The sequence below is a fragment of the Papaver somniferum genome, chromosome 2 (genome assembly GCF_003573695.1).
Source record: "Papaver somniferum cultivar HN1 chromosome 2, ASM357369v1, whole genome shotgun sequence".
Classification (NCBI taxonomy): Eukaryota; Viridiplantae; Streptophyta; class Magnoliopsida; order Ranunculales; family Papaveraceae; genus Papaver; species Papaver somniferum.
In genome coordinates, this window is record NC_039359.1 from 117,091,923 (window position 1) to 117,111,832 (window position 19,910).

General features: G+C 37.6%; 3 protein-coding genes across 4 annotated transcripts; all 3 read right to left on the reverse strand.

Moving 5' to 3' along the window:
* Positions 1–4,443: 4,443 nt before the first annotated feature.
* On the reverse strand, positions 4,444–8,737 carry LOC113348919 (influenza virus NS1A-binding protein-like). The gene is made up of 9 exons (XM_026592825.1): positions 8,547–8,737; positions 8,017–8,347; positions 7,723–7,922; positions 7,446–7,522; positions 7,184–7,285; positions 6,906–7,095; positions 6,662–6,808; positions 5,346–5,511; positions 4,444–4,985 (listed from the first exon to the last, which is right to left on the reverse strand). The coding sequence occupies exons 2-7, from the start codon at positions 8,237–8,239 to the stop codon at positions 6,719–6,721; spliced, it is 882 nt and encodes a 293-aa protein (XP_026448610.1). The 5' UTR covers positions 8,240–8,347; positions 8,547–8,737; the 3' UTR covers positions 4,444–4,985; positions 5,346–5,511; positions 6,662–6,718.
* LOC113348920 (NEDD8-specific protease 1-like) lies at positions 8,678–11,266 on the reverse strand. 2 transcript variants are annotated; one of them, XM_026592827.1, is made up of 3 exons: positions 11,075–11,266; positions 9,643–10,312; positions 8,678–8,793 (listed from the first exon to the last, which is right to left on the reverse strand). In XM_026592827.1, exons 2-3 carry the CDS (start codon positions 10,301–10,303, stop codon positions 8,744–8,746), a joined length of 711 nt encoding a protein of 236 aa, XP_026448612.1. In that variant the 5' UTR covers positions 10,304–10,312; positions 11,075–11,266; the 3' UTR covers positions 8,678–8,743. The 2 variants fall into 2 exon arrangements, with proteins under 2 accessions (XP_026448612.1, XP_026448611.1); XM_026592826.1 differs by having other exon boundaries at positions 8,707–8,802.
* A 3,816-nt stretch (positions 11,267–15,082) lies between these two features.
* LOC113351823 lies at positions 15,083–15,884 on the reverse strand. Its single transcript, XM_026595749.1, has 3 exons — positions 15,756–15,884; positions 15,548–15,665; positions 15,083–15,387 (listed from the first exon to the last, which is right to left on the reverse strand). Exons 1-3 carry the CDS (start codon positions 15,882–15,884, stop codon positions 15,083–15,085), a joined length of 552 nt encoding a protein of 183 aa, XP_026451534.1.
* Between the last annotated feature and the right edge of the window lie 4,026 nt (positions 15,885–19,910).

The window sequence follows — 19,910 nt, forward strand, 5'->3', positions numbered from 1 at the left end:
CTAAATTAAATACAGACATCTGCGGGGATCGAATTCCTGACTTCCTCCTTACTGGAGTTGATGGGATACAACTGAGCTATGCTCTTGGACCCTTTCTCTTCCCTTTTAAATGCGCTTTTTTTTACTCTCTCTAAGAAGAAGTTCTCTCGCTTATCCAATAATGGAGTCTCCGTCAGATACAAGCTAATCTAAAACCTCTATTGAGAAAATTATCGACTAAGAAGCTTAGTGTAATCCACGAAGAATAAAAACAAACAAGGAATATCGATGCTATCTCTGTTTTCGAACTGAATCTGAATGGGATGATAACATCATCGGTATTAGATGTTGCTGATATAGATAGAGATGGAAAGAAACCGATCGTTTTGATATGATATTTTTCCGACTGTGGCAAATGTTGTTGTTGCTGGTGTGTCCATTTCTAGCTAGAGAGGCCTATATAAAAGATTGAATTAAGTTGTGAGTTTTGATGATAATGGTTTCTCCTTTGGATTGATATATCTATATGACGTTAGGGTGGAGAAGAACAAGATAAGAGTTTTATTAAGCAAGTGTGTTTGAGTTTCTTCATGACGACTAAAATTAGTTTCTCGTTTGTCAATTATTCGCATTGAATCTGAAACCAAACAAAATACTCTCATTTATGTTAAATATCGATCATGGTGATCATGTATATATATAGGATAATTAAATCAGTACCATCGTACTTTTTAGTTAGTGGGAATTAAGTGTTTGACCCTCCTATCATTTTCTCTTACTCAAATGGCCTTTGGTTTAAAACTCAATTTTAAAAAAGCTAACCCATTTTATTGCAATGATCCTTAAAAAAGAACGAGGGTCATTTGGATAAAGATGTTTGATGATGTTATCAAATGATAAACTATATCCTTCAAGGGTATAATTGTCATGCCAACTTAAACATAACAACTCTCACAAATCATATATAAGAATTCGACAAATTTTATATATTTGGAAAGCTTTTTGAAAGACCTACACAACGAGCGTAAACACAGCTATCAAATTTTCATTTCATGAAATTTTTTATTCTCTAAATAATTTTTTAAATTTTCTTCATATTTTATAGTGTGCAGACAATATGCACACTGATTTTATATGCATGAAATATACACACTGATTTCTGTACATAATTTTTTTAGTTTTCTTCATATTTTATAGTGTGCAGTCAATAGACACACTGATTTTTGTAAATATTTGAAATTTTCTTCATATTTTATAATGTGCAGGCAATATGCACACTGATTTTATGTGCAGGCAATATGCACACCGGTTATTTTATTAATCCTACTTCCTATAATATTTCAGGACCACTGGGATAATTTGCGAATTTTATTAAATAATCCTGGGACCAAAAGAGTAATCCCCGTAATTTTTAGGATCATAAGAATAAATTCCTCCTTAGAAACTCGCATTGTGTAGCTACAGCCGGAAGAACATGTCAGAGACTGAGAGTTAAATGTGAATGTTCCAATACAGGATTAAAAAATGAAGAAAAAGAGCAACCACAGTCATGACCAAATTTGGGGACTATACCCAAATTTGGTCCCAAATTCAGCCGCAGTGGTACTGACTAAAACCATATTTAGTCCAGTTAATTAGGGTTTGCGACCAAATGTGGTCGCCAACCCAGACTAAAATGATTAATAGTGGGACGGAAGTATAGTGGGCGTATGATTTCAGACGGAAGTATAGTGGACGCTCCACATCGGGCGTACGTATAAATAACGTATGATAATGGGGCGGATGTATATACAGCGTTTGAGTTAGGCGTTATTATAAACACCGCCGGGCCATACGTAGATAAAACCTACGCCCCATAGCAGACGCAGTTATTAAAAACGCCTGGTTTGGACGCAGTTACTAAAAGCGCCTGGTCCGGGCGCATGTATTATGACCGTATGCGGGAGACGGACGTATTATTAACGTCTGTGTGAGACGCATGTTTTATGGGCGTATGAGTGAGACGCATGTTTATGGGCGTATGAGTGAGGCGCATATATTACGACCGTGTGGAGTGGGCGCATGTTTTAGAAGCGTCTGGGATGGGCGCATATATTAGGACCGTCTGGAGTGGGCGCATGTTTTACGAGCGTCTGGGACGGACGCTCGTATTATGAGCGTTTGTTCGGAGCGCATGTATTACGAGCGTCTGTTACCAGGCGCATGTATTACGTGCGCCAACGGTTATATTTTGGAATTCTGATTTTGGTTTTCTGATTTTCCGATCGTTTGATAGAAGATCAAAAAAATTTACAGAAAAAATCTAGACACCGTCTTTATCATACAACTGTTTAACATTTTGTATCTCCCCTTTGTGAGCAACAACAATTCATGTTTAATGGATTTCAGTGAACTTAGTCTATCAGTAAAATTATTCTATCAGTGAAGATCAACAACAACATTTTGTATCTCCCCTTTGTATTCTATCAGTAAAATTATTCATACATAATCAAACAAACAAATTATTCATATTCTATCACTCAAATCATTCTATACATAATCAAACATAATCAAACAAAGAACAGTAACAGTAACCTCATGTTATATGGTTAATGAAATCAAACAAACACGGTTATGCTTAATGAAATCAACATGCAATCCACTCATTCCACCCAAAAACAGCCTAATTAATCATACCTTTAATCTTCAATCCAACCAAAAACAAATTACCCAAAAACAAATCATACCTTTAATCTTCAATCAAATTTCCCCGCACCCAATTAACGAATAAGATTACTCGTTTCTTTCGCAAGAACTCGTTTCCCCGCACCCAATCAAATTTCCGTCACATTCGATTTAGGTTTTGCCCTAGATTTTTCGTCTGTTTTCGTCTTTTTTTTTTCTTCTGTAAAAACTGTTTATGTAAAAGGAGGAGGAGAAGAAGAGATAATCACGTCTATATCCAGACGGATTTTCCGTGCACGCCTCACTCAGACGCACGTATTACAAACGCTTGATTCAGACGCATGTATTACAGACGTCCCACTCAGACGCTCGTATTACAACCGTCCCTCTCACACGAACGTATTACAAACGTCCCACATAGACGCAGGTATTACAAACGTCCCACTCAGACGCTCCTTCTTTAAACGCCCCAACCAGACGCTTCTTAAATGCACGCTCCACTCAGACGCTTCTTCTATAAACGTCTCACCCAGACGCATAATCCATTAACGCCCGAAACATACGCATAATCCATTAACGCCCGAAACATACGCACTTTATATCTCCGTACGAGTGATACGCACTTTTCATCTCCGTCCCAGTAGACGCACTTTCCATCGCCGTCCCATATCCGGCGTTAGTTATACTTGCGCCTCAATCAAGCGGGCATTATACCTCCGTTTCATTCAAACGCATAATAAAAATCCGCTTCATCAACAGACGTGAGTATAAGTTACGTCTGGCATCGGGCGTTAGTGTAAGTTACGCTTCACCAAATTTGGTGTTATCCCACTGCGCTTGGGTCACCCAAAATACCAAAAATTTTTGGTTTTTAGTCTGGCTTTTGGTATTTGGTCCGTCTCATGACTGTGGTTGAAGTAATAAATGGGGATCCCTTTCCAATTTTTCTCCAAGTCCCTATGTGCTTTAACTTTTAACTTCTGTTTTTAAATTAAAAAATAAAAAAAAGATCATAAACAAGATAATTACCCTGGTTAGCTTATAACCAACGGATGATTCTAAACAAATCAAGAAATCAGACCACACCAAAACCGCACATTTCTTTTTTGTCTCACAATTTTTTTTTTGGTGTGGTCCCGATAGGCCCCACGAAGGACAGCAGGAGATCCCATTTTAGGTTTTGACGTGGTCTGATTTCTCGGTTCGTTTAGAATTTTTGATAACCAATAAGGAAAGGAGGAACGTGCCCCCTGGTTTAGTGGGGGTGCACATAGTCGCATTCCAATTAAGGTGAGATTAACAAGCGTTAAATAAAATTAGGATTATCCTTGACTTAGTCAAGGCGGTGGTTCATCCATCGAACCATCTACATAGACTACATGCAACAAAAACGAGAAAGCTTTTGGACATCACCGCCATTTCTTTTTAATATTTCGAGACGAAGACCGGCGTTTAGCAAGGGAGTGCATTTTTTAAATACCCTAAAGACCCTTCGAATATACCCACGTACATTTCCTTTTTACTATTCTCTCCCGTCTCTGCCGTCGCTCCAACTCCACCACCACCACCACCACCATCACCATCACCATCACCATCACCATCACCATTACCATTACCATTACAGCATTACCCCAGCTGCAACATCAACAGATTCACCACCATCCCTTTTATACCTCCGCCACAACCACTCCACCTTCGCCGAGACCACCATCATCACTGTGCTACAGCTTCCGCCATCGCCATCACCACCACTCCACCTCCACCGCAAACACCCCCATCACCTTGCTTTTTCCTCCACGATCACCGCCATTTGGTCACCTCCGCCAACGCCACCACCACCTCCACACAAGTTGACACCAAAATTCGAAATTAACAGGCCAAGTTGACACCAAAATCTGAAAATCCAGGACTATGTTAGGCTCCAAATTATGGTGTCAACTTGGAGTCGAGCCAAGCTGACACCAAAATCTGGAAATTCAGAAGCATGTTGGATCCAGATTATGGTGCCAACAAGCCTAGTTGACACCCCAAACGGGGGCAACAAGTCAAGTTGATACCAAAGCTTGAAAATCCAAAAATAGGTTGGCTCTAGATTATGGTGTCGATATGCCAACTTAATACCAAAAATGGACATCCAAGAACATATTGGCGGAGATTATAATGTCAATCAGCAATGTTGACACATAGAGGAACTTCAAACCAAGGGAACCTGGCGTGAGTTGAACACGCATCTTCTGACATGGAGTCAGTCATGCTACCATTGCAGCACAGATTCACATAAGAAACAACATTAATATCAAAATGAAGAGCTGACTTACACTAAGGTAGTCAGATCGTATAACCTGAAAACAAACATAAGACAACAATTTTATCAATACAAGGCCTAAGTATCATAATAGTCTTGGTAGCATGGTAAGAACACAATGAAAATGCAGAAAACCATGAGCAGAATAAAACCACACTCATATTCATATATTGTTCCTGTTATGCCATCATCATCCCTTCCACAAGATCCTTCATTTGCACTTAATTTTGCACAAAGTATAATTAGGATATATATAAGGCTGATGTGCACCTACATATACCACATAAAGGTAGTTCAGATTGTGCTCTGAAACCTTAATGTGAGAACAGATGTGAGGAAAAGGGCCTTTAAAGTGCAGGGTCACGGTGCATGTAAGTGGAGTTGGTGGTGGACTCACCTATATTAATTGGATCGAGCAGTGTTGCTGTTCCATTCCTCTACCACCAGTAAGTTGTAACGTGAATATCAATATCCAGATGTGGCCAGCATTGGGTTGTAATGTCACATCATCAACACCTTCATCACTGTATGCTGCTGGTGCTATCTTTTAATCCATTTGTTACCTGTAATTCCATTTTCGAGCTAAATGTATATCTCTGGCAACATAGAAACTAGTAATCAAAATAGTGCACTAGTAAAGTAGTTATAGGTTGACATGGTTTCTACAAGTTTGTAATTCCTCTTATTTTAATACTTTTATCGTTAGCTCAAGTGCCATATATAGTTAAGTACTAGTAGTGGAACAGGTGCTGCAGTCTCTCTATGGGAGTTGTCTCACTAAAAGATGTTAAAGCGGTATCTTCATTTCCAACTTTTGTATATCCTTTCCAGAAAATTGTAATCTATTTGAAATCGCAAAAACTGACAAATGTGAAGAGTTTGCTTTTGTATATCAAAATCAACCTACTTGACTGAAAAAACGTTAAGGTCTTTGCTTATGTATAAAAATAAGAAAACTGTAATCAAACTTGGTTTGCACAACCACCACTCCCAGCCCAACAACAAAACATGATATTCTGCAAATTAATCAAATCAAAGAACGATAAAAATTTCCAAAAATTTTCCCCCAATTCTGAAAACCCCTAATTAATCATAAAAAAAAAATCAATAAAAACAAATTTATGCACATACATTAATAACAGATATATAAACGATCGAACTTTGACATTAACCACAATGATAGTAGAACCATCCCCAAAAGTTTCAAATACAACCAAAAAAAAAATGAAAAAATTAACAATAAAAGTTTAAGAATTTTGCTAACCAGGTCTTAATTTCTGTTATTCTGTGGGCTTGCCATTTGTATCAGTCATCTTCAACAGAGAGGAAAGTACGCACGGCTAAATTTCTTTAGCGTGAGAATCATCTCTTCAATTGGATCATTGATTCAATAATTGAACTATCAAAACGAAAATTTCTAGGAGAGAAAAGACGGTGGTGAATTGGTGGCAAAGGACGAAAGAGGAGGAGAAGTTTTCCAGATCTGAATTACAAGGAATATTTATGGAAATCTCCTTCTAGAAGTTGGTGAAACATAAAATATGCAAGGGCCCGTCAAACATAAAATATGCAAGGGCCCGTCAAACTTAAAACTTCTGAGTAGTAAAGGCCAGAACGAAAGTGGTACCTATACATGGGTTCGTCAAAAAGCAAGGGTTGATATGTAATATACTACTAATATATATCTACAGCTACAATTCAACAGAAGCCTACCAGGGATCAACAAAAAACTTCTGATCCAGTCTCCTTTCAACCTCATGCTAAGAGGTTTCACATGAAAATTGAGGTGGAGAAGCATCTCTTCCCTGCACCCTTCGGGTTAACGAAGGACCAACCACCACCTTCTTTGTAACACTCCACCTGGAATTGATTGATACAACGGAGTAAAGTTTTCGTATCGCAAACAAAATTTGACCACTTGAGGAAGAAAACAAGGGAAAAGGAAAATAATTGATACTGTTTCTGTCAATGTTTCGATGGTTTTCAATCCTGAAATAACAAAGATTGATTCTCCGATGACTCCTGCAGTTGCATATATTCTGGGTTCCATCATCATTTCCTTGCTTTTTATCCAAGAGTTCCGACGACAATCATATTCCTCAACGGTAAGAACCATGTTCTGTCCATCATAGCCTCCTAATGCGTATCTGCAGAGGCAGTAAGGCAAACACTACTAAACAAAACAAGAGAGATGATTTACTAACCAACAAATGAAAAAGAAAAAAATTGACTCACAGTTTCTCATTCATAGCGACCAAGGAGTGACCTCCTCTTTGAAAATGCATACTTGAAATTCTGGACCAAGAACCTTCTCTCGGGTCAAATCGTTCAACTGATCTGTTATACACAATGATGTCAGTGTAACTAATATGAGAAAGTTCATAGAAACCACTATTAACTGCTATTTTCCCCCAGTGATGTTTCATATCAGTCTCCCCAAGAAACATGCACTTGAGTTACCACCTTTTCTTGATAGTACAATAAAGCGGTTACTTACCTCAAGTACTTCTTTCCATCATATCCCCCAGCAGCATAAATTGTACCTTTGAGCTCTGCTACAGCACCAGAAGATCTCTGTAAAAACACAGATTCATGCCATTCAATGAAACCCTTCCATTAACACCACAATGAGGATGATGACAGAAAGGCTGCAGCAGTTGTCTGCTCAACAAATGCTAGCTCCCGAACCAACAATCTGGCTTAGCTTCAGGCTAGATCCACGTTCTAACAGACACCCATGTGTTATTAAATTAATAGGTAAACGATTAAACAACCTTTTCTTGCATGGACTGAGCAGGGATCCACTTCCAAGCTGCCGGGTCAAAAGTTTCAACATCTGAAAGACATTCAATTCCGTCTCCACCACCAATAGCATAAATTTTATCACGCAAAGTAACCCCTGACAAGCATCCCTTGATGTGGCTTAATGAAGGACAGGGGGTCCACTCGTTTCTTTCTAAATTATACGGTTCAACTATATACAAATAAAATTACAGTAAGTTCCAAGCAAAGTTAAGAATTGAATCGGAGGTGAGAGAACAGATTGAGATAATCAATGTGTGTAATACCTGTTTTGAAAAATGAAGTACCATCTCCACCACCAAATATGTAAATGTCATCTCTGACGGCAGCAGTCGCGGCATATGAACGGGCGAAGTTCATAGGCCTTAAACGCTCCTTGGTGTCACTAAGAGGTGAATAACAGTCCACGGTTGACAACCAATCAGTGCTGTCGTATCCACCAAATAAGACTACCCGCTTATTATTGTCAAGAAACTCCTTCACGTCCATGGTAAAAGCAGAACTTGTTTTTGGACTCCCTGCAGGTGAAGTGGAATGATACAGCTGAGACTCCAGTTCTTCGATACGCTTCTCCAACCATTGAATCTCTGCCTTCAACTGAAATATCAATGTAAAAAGTTCTTAGTTATATGCTGACGCGTTTATATGTTGGCCTAGTCCCCCTCTTCTTCTTTTTTTTTGTCTTTATTAATAGATCTTCTCGGAAATCAGAACAAGATAGGAATGGCCCGAATGGGAGATACACAAAAACAATAAAGTCCAAACGAACTGCTTACTGAACTAATGACTTATTTACCTGATCTGCAGTAGGCTGAGCATCAGAACAGCTGGATGAGACCTCCTTTTCTTCCTGGACCCTACTTTCGTTGACCACCACCAATAGATGACATAGATGAAAGGTTACAAGAACCTTTTCATTTTCTTCCTCAATGTCATTAAGCAACACTGATAGTTCACAGGAGACAAACTCTTCATTTTCTTTCTCGATCTTCTCTAAATTCGGTTCCAAATTCTGGTTGTTTTCATCTCCACTGGAGTAGCACCTGATGAACCTACTTGAAAGTTAATCTGTGTCTCTCTCAACTACCAAACAATATTATTAAACATCCACATCATTTCATTTGTCATGCTACGATCATTCCTATCGGAGTAAAGATTGCAGCAAAATGACATTCGGCAAGAAAAACACCCGCAATGCAAGATACTACTCATACCACATAAAAACAGCATTAAGCAAATTGAAAGGATGATATTACACACACAGTCACACTTTTCATTCATTTTCGCAAATGCCAGTAGAAGAACTAGCGCAAAGGGGCATGAGAAGCACACTTATAAAACACACACATACACAAAATCCAACACATGCCCACAGTGAAAAGTACATGAAATGCAATATATATATATATAACTATCAATCATAACCGGGCATTATGCACAATATCAAGTCTCAAAAATTCACAAACATACAAAAGTTGTTTTGACAAAGCTTCAACTAGTGATACCAATGCAAAACTTCTGACGGCATTGAACAAGAAATTCCCACAAAAAAATTTGATACGCATACCCGAAGACAGCAGTGTTAGTCAAACAAAAGATTGCTACTCATACCCAAAGACACTAGTGTTAGGCAAACAAAAAATTGCTACTCATACACCACGACACCAGTGCTAGGAAAATCCTCATTACTCGAGGCCCGAGCATTTACGTCTCATTCCTTCATTTCGAAATGCCAGTCATAAAAATAAATAATTTAAAAAACGATTTCCAAGTGAATATCAATCCAGTAAAGCCCATGTGATATGCTTATGATTGTGTAAAACAAAAGCTTTGTGAATTTTTTATCAAGATTTCTAAAGATCAAGCACAGTTTGTTTGTTAGCGTAACAAACCTTCTTTCTTGGCCACCAACTCCTGTATAAGCATTGGTATGTCACTTCTCATATGAGATACCATCTCTGGTGTCAATTTCATGACTTCAGAATACCACAACCCACTGGAATCACCTTTTTTATACCAGTTGCATATAACTTTCGTAATTGCGGTAACATATAAACCACAATCGAAACCATTTTTCTGTTGCGGCGTACATGGACACTCCAAAAGTCTAATTTTTGAGGAGTCAGATTTACATTCACCCATAAATCCCACAACAGCTCTGTACAGTTTTTCAGCATACATCTTATTAGATGTTCCCATGCTATCGTGGTGTACAAATACCTCAGAATTCTTCTCATACGCAAGTAAGCTCCAGTGACTACCACCCTCAGCTTCCACATTTGTATTATTGTTGATAGCAAAGATTACCACTTTCTTTTCTCGCAGTTTAAGTGGCTCAACGATATCTTTGAGGTTTTCTGAATGTGGATAGTTCATGATCAAAAATGAGATAGAAGGTGGGAGTAGTAATACATCTTGAGAGGAAGAACCGGATTGAAGATAACTAAAATAGAACTGAATGATAGCGTCATTAAGGAAGACTTCACCACTAATCTCCAAATCTGATCTTCTCAATACAACATTGTTGTAGCTGAGGATTGTATCATTCCCCATTGATAAATCCTGGTGCACGAAGTTGATCAATAGTTGCAATATAATTGTAATAGAAGCATCAAATAAAAGCTTATAAAAAAAGATGAACATGCCTATAGATACAATAGCACATTAAGAACCCAACGAGCTATGTCTGCTAAACTTGAGAATTCCAAGAAAATCCTAACAAGGAAATAACAGAACTAAGCAATTGCTGAGTAGGAACACAGATTTTTTCCTTTAACAATAGAGTTTTACAATGTTACGATTCTAGGTGCTTACTTCCCTAGGTGTTGTATCCATCTTCCTTTAATTTCTTGTTTAAATTCTCCGTCAAATATTCTCAGTACTAACTCATACCCTATTTATAATTCGTGAGAACAGAATCAGGAAATAGAACATCTAGTTGCATCATATACACTTAAGGCTAATCGAGCATCTCTTAACCATTAATAGACTACTCCAGTTCAACCTTAAATACTAGCCCTGCATCTGTTGCCGTGCTTTCTTTCGACTCATGGAAAGATACATTCATATCTACACAACAATGAATGATGGTACATAACAATAATCAAACACAGACACAAGAGCTGAAAAAAGTTGAAAACCCCCGAACTTCACCAATTAAAACCCTAATTAATCAGAATATAAAGTTAAAAAATTGACTTAAATTTTGAAAACCCCAAATTTCCCCCCGAATATATAAGTGAAACCCTGGATTTACATTTTGAGAAATAAAAAAGAAAAAGAAAAGATAATAAAAAAAATCAACTCATAAACTCGTTCCCTTACCTATACAAATCCTTGAACAGTTGAACTGTCAACTAAAATCAGTGATGCTTAAGATTTTGCACTGTTGCTAGACCTGAGTACGACTAGTAGTGATCACTGGTTTACTGCTCCAGTCCAGTACGAAAAGAAGATGTAGGATTCGCTGCTGGTGATGTAGGCAGTGGTGATGTAAGAAGTGCAAGGAAAAGTGATGTTGGCACTTGGCAGTGGTGATGCCAGGGGGTGAGGAAAACATTAGTAAAGAACCGTATTATTGGGACCGGAGTGGGGATGTTCCAAGGGCTTACAAGATGACCAAATAAGATTACAAAGTAGTAATTGGAAACCCCTTTATATATTTCCGATAATCGCCTTTATTCAAATTCGAGGGACTTCAGTTCGCAAACGAATCTGAGTTCATGAGTATGAAAAGTCATACTTATTGATTTTAGAACCTGACCACTGTGTTCGCAAACAGAGTACGCGAATCATAGTTCAGGACCTGACCAAATCTAGTCTTTCGCAAACACTGTTCGCAAACCACAGTTCCGAACCTTTGGCAGTTAAACCCGTTCACAAACAAGAGTTCCGGACCTGAACTAGAACTTCACAGTTCGCATACAAGATACACATACTTTGTTATATTGGTGCGTGTTGTAATCACAACAAATTAATTAAGATATTTCTCACTAATTAACTGGTAATATAGCGGTAGTAACAGATCGTTCCCACAGAGAACTGTGTGATTGATAGGTTATTTATATTAGCAAAATTAAAACAAAGGGGGATTTTTTAAAAGTGAATAAAAAGAAACAAATAATAAAAAGATTATCACGAAATCCTTCGTCGTTACCAAGCGATAATTGGATTAGTATACTTATCTATCTTCGTTAGAACCATTCATCACCAACCGTAGGAAAGCAGCTAGCGCAGTGCTATCCCCAAAACCCCTTATGCAACTTGATACCGAAGCGCTCGCATATCAAATTCTATCCAACAGAACCACCAAGTAGTAGAGCACTCAAGGTGTAACCCAACCGGAAGCTTTAAGTTATATGAACTTAGGTTGATCCTATCAGTTAGACTCTTAGCGCAAGGTCCACTTACTAGTGTTGTCTTCACACACGATTGCTCCGCAGAATCCCTCTGCGATGTCTCATGTTCTCTACTTGTGTACGGATTATTCAACAATTACACGGATATCCTAACCCTTTACTAGCAATAGAATGATCAATAGATTAATCCAATTGTACACTTGAACAATCTAGAAATCAATCAAAACCCCTAATTATAGTGAAAACAAACGATAAGATGATAAAACTCTGAATAAATTTGTATAATAATGTAGCTTCAAGCTAGAACATTGAATTAATCCTCAATCAACAAAATTTTAGCTTCTTAAGATTACACCGTTACCCGGTTTCCCCCTAAAGAGGTAAACCCTAAAATATTTTATGAAGAACAAAAGTGTATTATGGATATAGAGATGTGATATCTTAGATTTAGGTTAAGAAGTCTCTTGAATAGTCTCCAAGTTGTAGCTGCACCTGTGCTCGATCTCCGTGCAGAGTAGGTTGCTAAAACTCGTCACAATTCCCAAATATAAGTCATGCCCAAGTCTTGGTCATGCATAGAATACCCAAATCAGCATAATGGGCTTTCATCGAATGCTGAACAAGTCCAGCCCATTACCATTCTTGGCTAGAACTGACAACTTATATTCATCTTTTTTTCTGCGTATGGGACTTTCCAGACGTAAGTTCTCATGTGTAACTTTTCAGTTTTCTTCTCTTAATTTATGGCCTAGACTTTATGGTTGTAACTCCTCCTGGATTCAGCTCACAATTTTTCTTTTCAACTACGTATGGGTTTACTCAACCGTAACTTCTCCTGTTATTACCTACGGTGAATCTCCCATCTGTAACCTCAACTTAACTATCAAACTTCTTTTCCTTTTCAAAACTTAGCCGCACTGCTCTCTTTTTCTCCTTCTCAAACCCATTGTATTCTTTTATGCTATACCTCAAATCCCTTCAGCGTAAATATCATAACTGACATCATCTCAGTTGTCTTATCCGAGCACCATCAGGATCATCACTGGCAGACCCAACGGAAACAACTCCAAATTCTTCCATGATATCTCGTGCACAATATAATCCTCTGTCCTTATCAATAGTAATCGTAGCAAGCCTACCTTCTTCCTCTTAGTTCTCTCGAGCTCAGAATATCTCTTCTCAGCTCTCATATAGACTCGAGCTTCTCCACAGTAACACCACTACTGCCTTCCATCGAACAACATAAATCCATCCGTCAGTTTCCCATAACAGTCATCGATAACAAGCATCAATCACCACTCTTGGCATTATTCAGTCACTGCAGTCTTCATCTTCACGAGCACCATCGACTGCCAAAGCTCATTCCATCACTGTATCATCCCTACCATGTTACCAAGCAGCAACAACTCATTGTCTAGCCCCATCACTGGTCGCTTCCGACCAAGATCTTCTCAGCTGCAATCACCGAAGGCAGCCAACTCCTTTTATTTCTTTCTCCTCCATATTCCATGGGAAGCAAACCACCATAACCACGTATCTCCTCTGTTTCGCAGCTGCGTAATGACAGCCTCACCACATCCATCTACAAACTCGAGTCCAGTCTCCTCTTCATCATGATAATCCCTAGAAACAACCATTCTCGTCTTTGACTTCTTATCGATTTCAAAGCTTCCTTCATCTACTGCCATCATCCTGTATCACTTGTTACTTTCAGTGACATCGCAACCAGCAACCCATGAATGTCATCATCTCCTACGGTTGTCAAAACTCCAAACTCCAGACTTCTTCCACCAACCAATGTTCCCTGCCCTTAACAACTCCGCTGGTTCCCTTAGCAGAACTGAAGGCATAATAAATACGAGAATTTCAGCTGCCCCCTAGTAGTTCCAGCAACTGCCTTTAACACCTCCAGTTTAACTATCAGTTTTGGAGAAACGACAATGTTAACTTCTTGTTTCGCCCATAACTTCTCCATACGATATCGGCTTGAACCCATTCTTTCACCACTGGCTTCGTCTTTTCGTCCTCTTCGAGATGATATGAAGAACTCCTAGATATGAACGATCTCTACTTGGTCTTTGGCCCTTCTCCACTTTTAGCTAACTTCTTTTATTGCACAATTACGTGCAAATTCACTTCTTTTGGACGATTCACCTAGAAAAACATAAATAAGAGAAAACAGGAATAGTATACAATAATTCACGAGAATATATAGCAATTACTAGCATGGATTCAACGCTAGATATATGAAAAATATGCACTTAACATATATCCAACCATTGGTAGTAGTTCTAAAACTCTCATTTAATCGTTGAAACATCCTTGTAAGACAAGGATGATAATCTTACACATATCACTAGATTCAAGTAATTTTCAAGTGATTAATCGATCAATAAGAAACTGTAAGGATTAACCTTACAAATTAGCTCAAAAAGTAGGTGAATCCTTAAGGATAAGGGTTTGGGAGGAAGAAGAGAACTCAGAGAGAAGAATTTCTAGATTTACTTTTTCATAACCTCCTTCTACAATACAGACCAGGATAAGAAGGACCACTCACAGCCCCTCTCGTGTGATTCGAATGAGTACTAACAATGGTCCGTACAATTCAAAATATCTAATGGGCGCCTATATTAATTGGACAACCCTTAACAACTCTTCCTAAACTGACAAAAGCCTAATTAGATAAAATTAAAAGCATATTTAAACTTGGGTCCTGACAATACCCGCTACTCTTTCAAATCCTTGACCTCAAGGATTAGCTTTGGAAATTGGCATGCCATGAATTCTTTGTCCTCCCATGTGGCATCCTGAGCTGATAAGTTCTCCTACTGCACCAGCACTTGGTTGATATTATGGTTGCCCTTCTTTACATGCCTACTGTCTAGAATCTACAGAGGAGTCACCTTCATTTCTTGGTCCTTATTTAACTTCGGCAGAGTAGTTTGAGGAAGCTTCCCTGATCCCAGCTTGGCCTTCAACTGAGAGACATGAAATGTAGGTGAATTTTGGACTCAGGTGGAAGTTGCAGTTTGTAGGCCACCTTCCCAATCCTTTCCAGTATCTTGTAAGGGCCAAAGAACTTAGCAGCAAGTTTTAAATTCTTCCTTAGCTGCACTGATGTATGCATATAAGATTGTAGCCTTAAATACACCCACTCTCCTTCCTTGAATTCCCTTTCAATCCTTTTTTTGTCTGCCTGTTGTTTGATTCTGTGCTGAGCTTCCTCAAGCACTCCTTTTAACATGTGTCCCACTACTTGTCTCTGTTGTAAATTATCATCTGCATTCAGGCCGATCCCAGCATAGGTTGAATTAACATTGTGGAGGGGCATATCCATACAAGGCTTCAAATGGTGTGAGCTTTAGGCTGGTATGGTAGCTGGTGTTATACCACCACACTGCCAATGATAACCATGACACCCATTTTCTAGGTTTATAACTTATCATAAACCTTAAGTAAGATTCAAGGCATGCATTCACCCTCTCAGTCTGTCCATTTGTTTGAGGGTGATAAGCAGTGCTCAAATGTAAAGAGGTGCCCAGTCTTGTCAGCAAACACTGCCAAAAAAATTTCAGAAAGATGTTGTCTCTATCTGATACTATTGTTTTTGGAAGCCCATGAAGCTTAATGACTGAGTCAAGCATTACCTTGGCCACTGTTGCTGATGTGTAAGGATGGTTGAGTGCCAAGAAGTGACTGTATTTGGTATATCTGTCCACTACCACTAGGATGACCTCCCTCCCTTCAGATTTTGGTAGACCAGAGATAAAATCCATGTTTATGTATGTCCATGCTTGCTCAGGAATTGGCAGTGGCTGTAAGAGTCATGCTGGAAGGGTAGTGAACCCCTTGTGTTGTTGGCAAATATCACACTCCTACACCATTTGAATTATGTTGCTTTTCATCCCCTTCTAGTAAAAGTAAGACTTAGCCTTCTGGTAACTGGCCCTTGCACCTGAATGTCCTCATATGGAAGAAGAATGTACTGCTGCCATAATTCTGGTTCTCAGTTCACCAGAGTTGCCAATGTATATCCTTCTCTTATATCTAATGACCCTTTTCTCAAGTGAATCTCCCCAGACTTTTTGTTCTCAAATATTAGTATTGAAAGCAGTCCTTTGGCTACAAAGTCTTCAGAGTAACTCTCTTGCACTTCCTTCATCCAAGATGGTTGTAATTGAGAAATATAATTGCAGGCTGCATCTTCTGGAAGTTGCACCCTTGACAATGCATCAGCTACCTTGTTTTCACGGCCTTTCTTATACTTCAATTCATAGTTATAGCCCAATAACTTTGCTAGCCATTTTTGTTGCAGAAGTGAATTGACCCTTTGCTCAAGGAAGTACTTGATGCTTTGGTGGTCTGTGTAAATGGTGAATTTGTTACCCATTAGATAATGCTTCCATTTTCCAACTGCCATGACTATGGACATCATCTCCTTCTCATAAGTAGACATGGATAAGAATCTGGCACTCATTCCTTTGCTGTAGAAGGCAATTGGTCTTTTTCCTTGCATCAGTACAACTCCTACTCCCAAATCACAGGCATCTGTGGCTATATCAAATGGATTTTTGAAGTAGGGAAGGATGAGTATTGGAGTGGATGTCATAGCTTCCTTGAGTAGTTCAAATGCACTAGTGGCTTCTGAGCTCCATTGAAACTTGTTCTTCTTCAACAACTCAGTCAATGGTTTGGCAATTAGTCCATAATTTTGTACAAATTTTCTGTAGTACCCAGTTAATCCCAAGAATCCCCTCAGCTCCTTAAGGGTCTTTGGAATGTGATACTAATCCCCACACCTTACGTGTGATACTAGTTTATGTTTAATGTGGTTCTCTTTTTAGTTCACACAAGGTGCAAAATTGTACATGAAAAGAAATAAAAATGGAAGCTAGGTTATTTTTTCTATGATATAAATGATGTTTTCTTTACGTTTCCTGCACCCCAGGAATTACAGCAACTTTCAGTTGGCTTTTGCAATATTAAATTATCCAATTATCTGCAGTCAAATAGTATTATGATGTAATCAACCAGGTTCCCGCTGCATAACCTGGTACCCAGTAATACCACGAGTTCTACTAAGAAGAGACTAATATATAATTGTGATAGGTTGTTTTGTTGAACTTGGGTAAGGTTGATCAGCCATGCGAGAAATACATCTCCATGGTTTATAAGCATTTTTTTCAATTAATTGAAATGCAAAAATAGCTATTACACTTATGTACAAATTTAAAAATATTACGTAGGTTAGCCTCATTTTGAACGTTGAAAAAGCGTAGTATGCTCAAAACATAATGGAATACAAAACAAGAAAAACAGACAACAAATGATGGTCAGAATTACTAAAAACAAATGCAAATCAAATATGCTGAACACTTTTATAGTGTTAATTTTTGCTTTAAATTAGTAACGGATACAATGAAAATTTTTGAACGCACTTGGGAGTAAGCACTATTGAGCTGAGCTGTAATTTAAGGCATTGTTTTTCTTCTAACTTTTTATGACTACAAATGCAATTCACCGTTCAACCGCAATCGGTACATATACAATTCATCATGTGATAATAAAATTGAGTTGCACTAACTCAGGAAACACTAATATATGAAGAAAGTAAAACTTAATTAAGAAAAATAATTAACAAAAAACAACAAATGTGGAAAGGGATACTTACTGTGTAAACATATTATTTGTAGTACAACCCACTAATACGGCTTGCTTAGATACCCTGCTTCACGGTGAACAAGAAGAACTTTTACAAGTACGTACTTTTCGTGTAATTCAAAAGACGTGTCTGGTCGGGACTATCCCATCCTATAATTCATTGAATGAGTATTCATAAATCAATGTAACCAAGTATAGTTATTCATCTAACCAATTGAAATTGAGTAACTATTTTCCAAAGTCAACTCTCACCTATAATACATGGAGTCATCTTATAATTATTAGATACAACGTACAATGCAATTTTTGCGAGACAAACCCTACTGGAGATTTCAACTGTTTAGTTAAGTGATTCCATGCTACAAAAATATTTTTAAAAATTTTCAAGGTAGGGATAACATTCAAAACTATGTTTGGGAAAAAAATAATTTTAAATTGAACTTCCACAAATGTGAATAATCATAGGAGATATCTCTCCATTTGTCCATTAAAGGAACGAGAGTATATGAAAATCTCAACATATCAGATACGGAATAATACAAGGAGCTTACCCTCCTTCCATTGGCCGGGGCAGCTCAAAACGACCAAAATTCTCCTCAGATAATCAAAATCTTCTTTGTTAGAAATTCGCATGTTAAATACCTTATTATCCAATTATCCTCTTTTTTTTTGGTTTGTTTTGCATAAAATTATTACAATAAACAACAATGCTACGTTGACGCCCAATAATTCTGGGATTTATCCTTTCTATCATCAGTATTGATGCGTGGGGAAGTAGGTCCCTGCTCTCTCTCTCTCTTAATAATTTCGGGTTAAAATACTGGGATACAAAGCCTTTTCCTTAAATAAAAAATTGCATATCAACCATAGTTTAATTATAAGGAGTTGGTCGTTTAATTCTGAACTCAAGTATATGTTTTCTGAAAAAAAGATATATCAGTGCATTTCCTTGATTACGACTTTAACGACGGGAAGTGCTTCAAATGCTTTGTATTTTCTAGAGTTTACAACATATTTTATATGAATATCATGTTTCTTTTTGGTATCTCCATTGTAACTACTAATACAACTATATGATGAGTGTGATTTTTTAAGGAACATTTGATTTGGACGCTTGATTCTTAACACAAGTATATGATTTCCGAATAAAGATATATCAACGCATTTTCTTGATTACATATTCTTTGACGGGAAGCAATTCATATGCTTTGCACATTTTAGAGTTGACAATAGATTTTATATACCTTTTGTTTTGTGACAGCAATATCAGGTATTGATACAATTATAGAGTGTGATTTTTCATTTAAATACAACGAGTTGAGTTGTCTGCTTGATTCTTAACGCAAGTATATATATATATGATTTGTAAAGATAGACATATCAATGCATTTCCTTGATTACATCTTCTTCAATGGGAAGCACTTCGTATGCTTTGTACTATTTAAAGTTGCCAATCTATCTATATTAATATCATGTTCTTTTTAGCATCTATATATCATATATTGATTAATACAATATAGTGGGTGTGATTTTTCATTAACTACAAGAAGTTGAAGCACTGATATATCTTTATTCGACAGGAAAAAGTCCATATGCTTTGCACTTTTTAGAGTTGGAAATTGATTTTATATTAATATCATTTTTTTAGTATATTTTTAATATCAGGCATTGATGCAACTATACAACGAGTGTGACTTTTCATTTAACTACAGTGAGTTGAGTTGGTTTCTTGATTCTTGACGTAGGTACATGAGTTTTCATTATATTTCCTTTGATGGGAAATACTTCATATGCTTTGCACTATTTAGAGTTTTCCATCTATTTTCTATTAATATCGTGTTTCTTTTTAGTGTCTCTAATATAACTATTGATACAACTATATAGTGGGTGATTCTTTTTAGTATTTCTTTTTCGTTTAACTGTATGAAGTTGGAACCTAGAGGACCAATTGAGTTGGTGGGTTGATTCTTAACACAAGTATATGATATGGTTGTAAGATAGGTGGGGAGTGTACAGCGGGTGAAGTACGAACAATTTTGGCTGAACTGGAAGCCATTATTGGAGTTTTGAGGCAGAATATTATTATGACTTTGTTTCTTTACTTTTAAGTTGCAAATATGGATTAAGCAAGAAATGAATAT

Coding starts and splice junctions, on each gene's coding strand:
- LOC113348919 (XM_026592825.1), bottom strand. CDS start 8,239: ATGGACGTGAAGGAGTTTCTTGACAATAATAAGCGGGTAGTCTTATTT. Junction 7,923..8,016: donor TACTTCATTTTTCAAAACAG/GTATTACACACA, acceptor ATTTGTATATAG/TTGAACCGTATAATTTAGAA. Junction 7,096..7,183: donor GTCGCTATGAATGAGAAACT/GTGAGTCAATTT, acceptor CTGCCTCTGCAG/ATACGCATTAGGAGGCTATG.
- LOC113348920 (XM_026592826.1), bottom strand. CDS start 10,303: ATGGGGAATGATACAATCCTCAGCTACAACAATGTTGTATTGAGAAGA. Junction 8,803..9,642: donor GTTGGTGGCCAAGAAAGAAG/GTTTGTTACGCT, acceptor ACTTTCAAGTAG/GTTCATCAGGTGCTACTCCA.
- LOC113351823 (XM_026595749.1), bottom strand. CDS start 15,884: ATGGATTTTATCTCTGGTCTACCAAAATCTGAAGGGAGGGAGGTCATC. Junction 15,666..15,755: donor CATCAGCAACAGTGGCCAAG/GTAATGCTTGAC, acceptor TTTTTTTGGCAG/TGTTTGCTGACAAGACTGGG. Junction 15,388..15,547: donor TTACTTAAGGTTTATGATAA/GTTATAAACCTA, acceptor GCCTGAATGCAG/ATGATAATTTACAACAGAGA.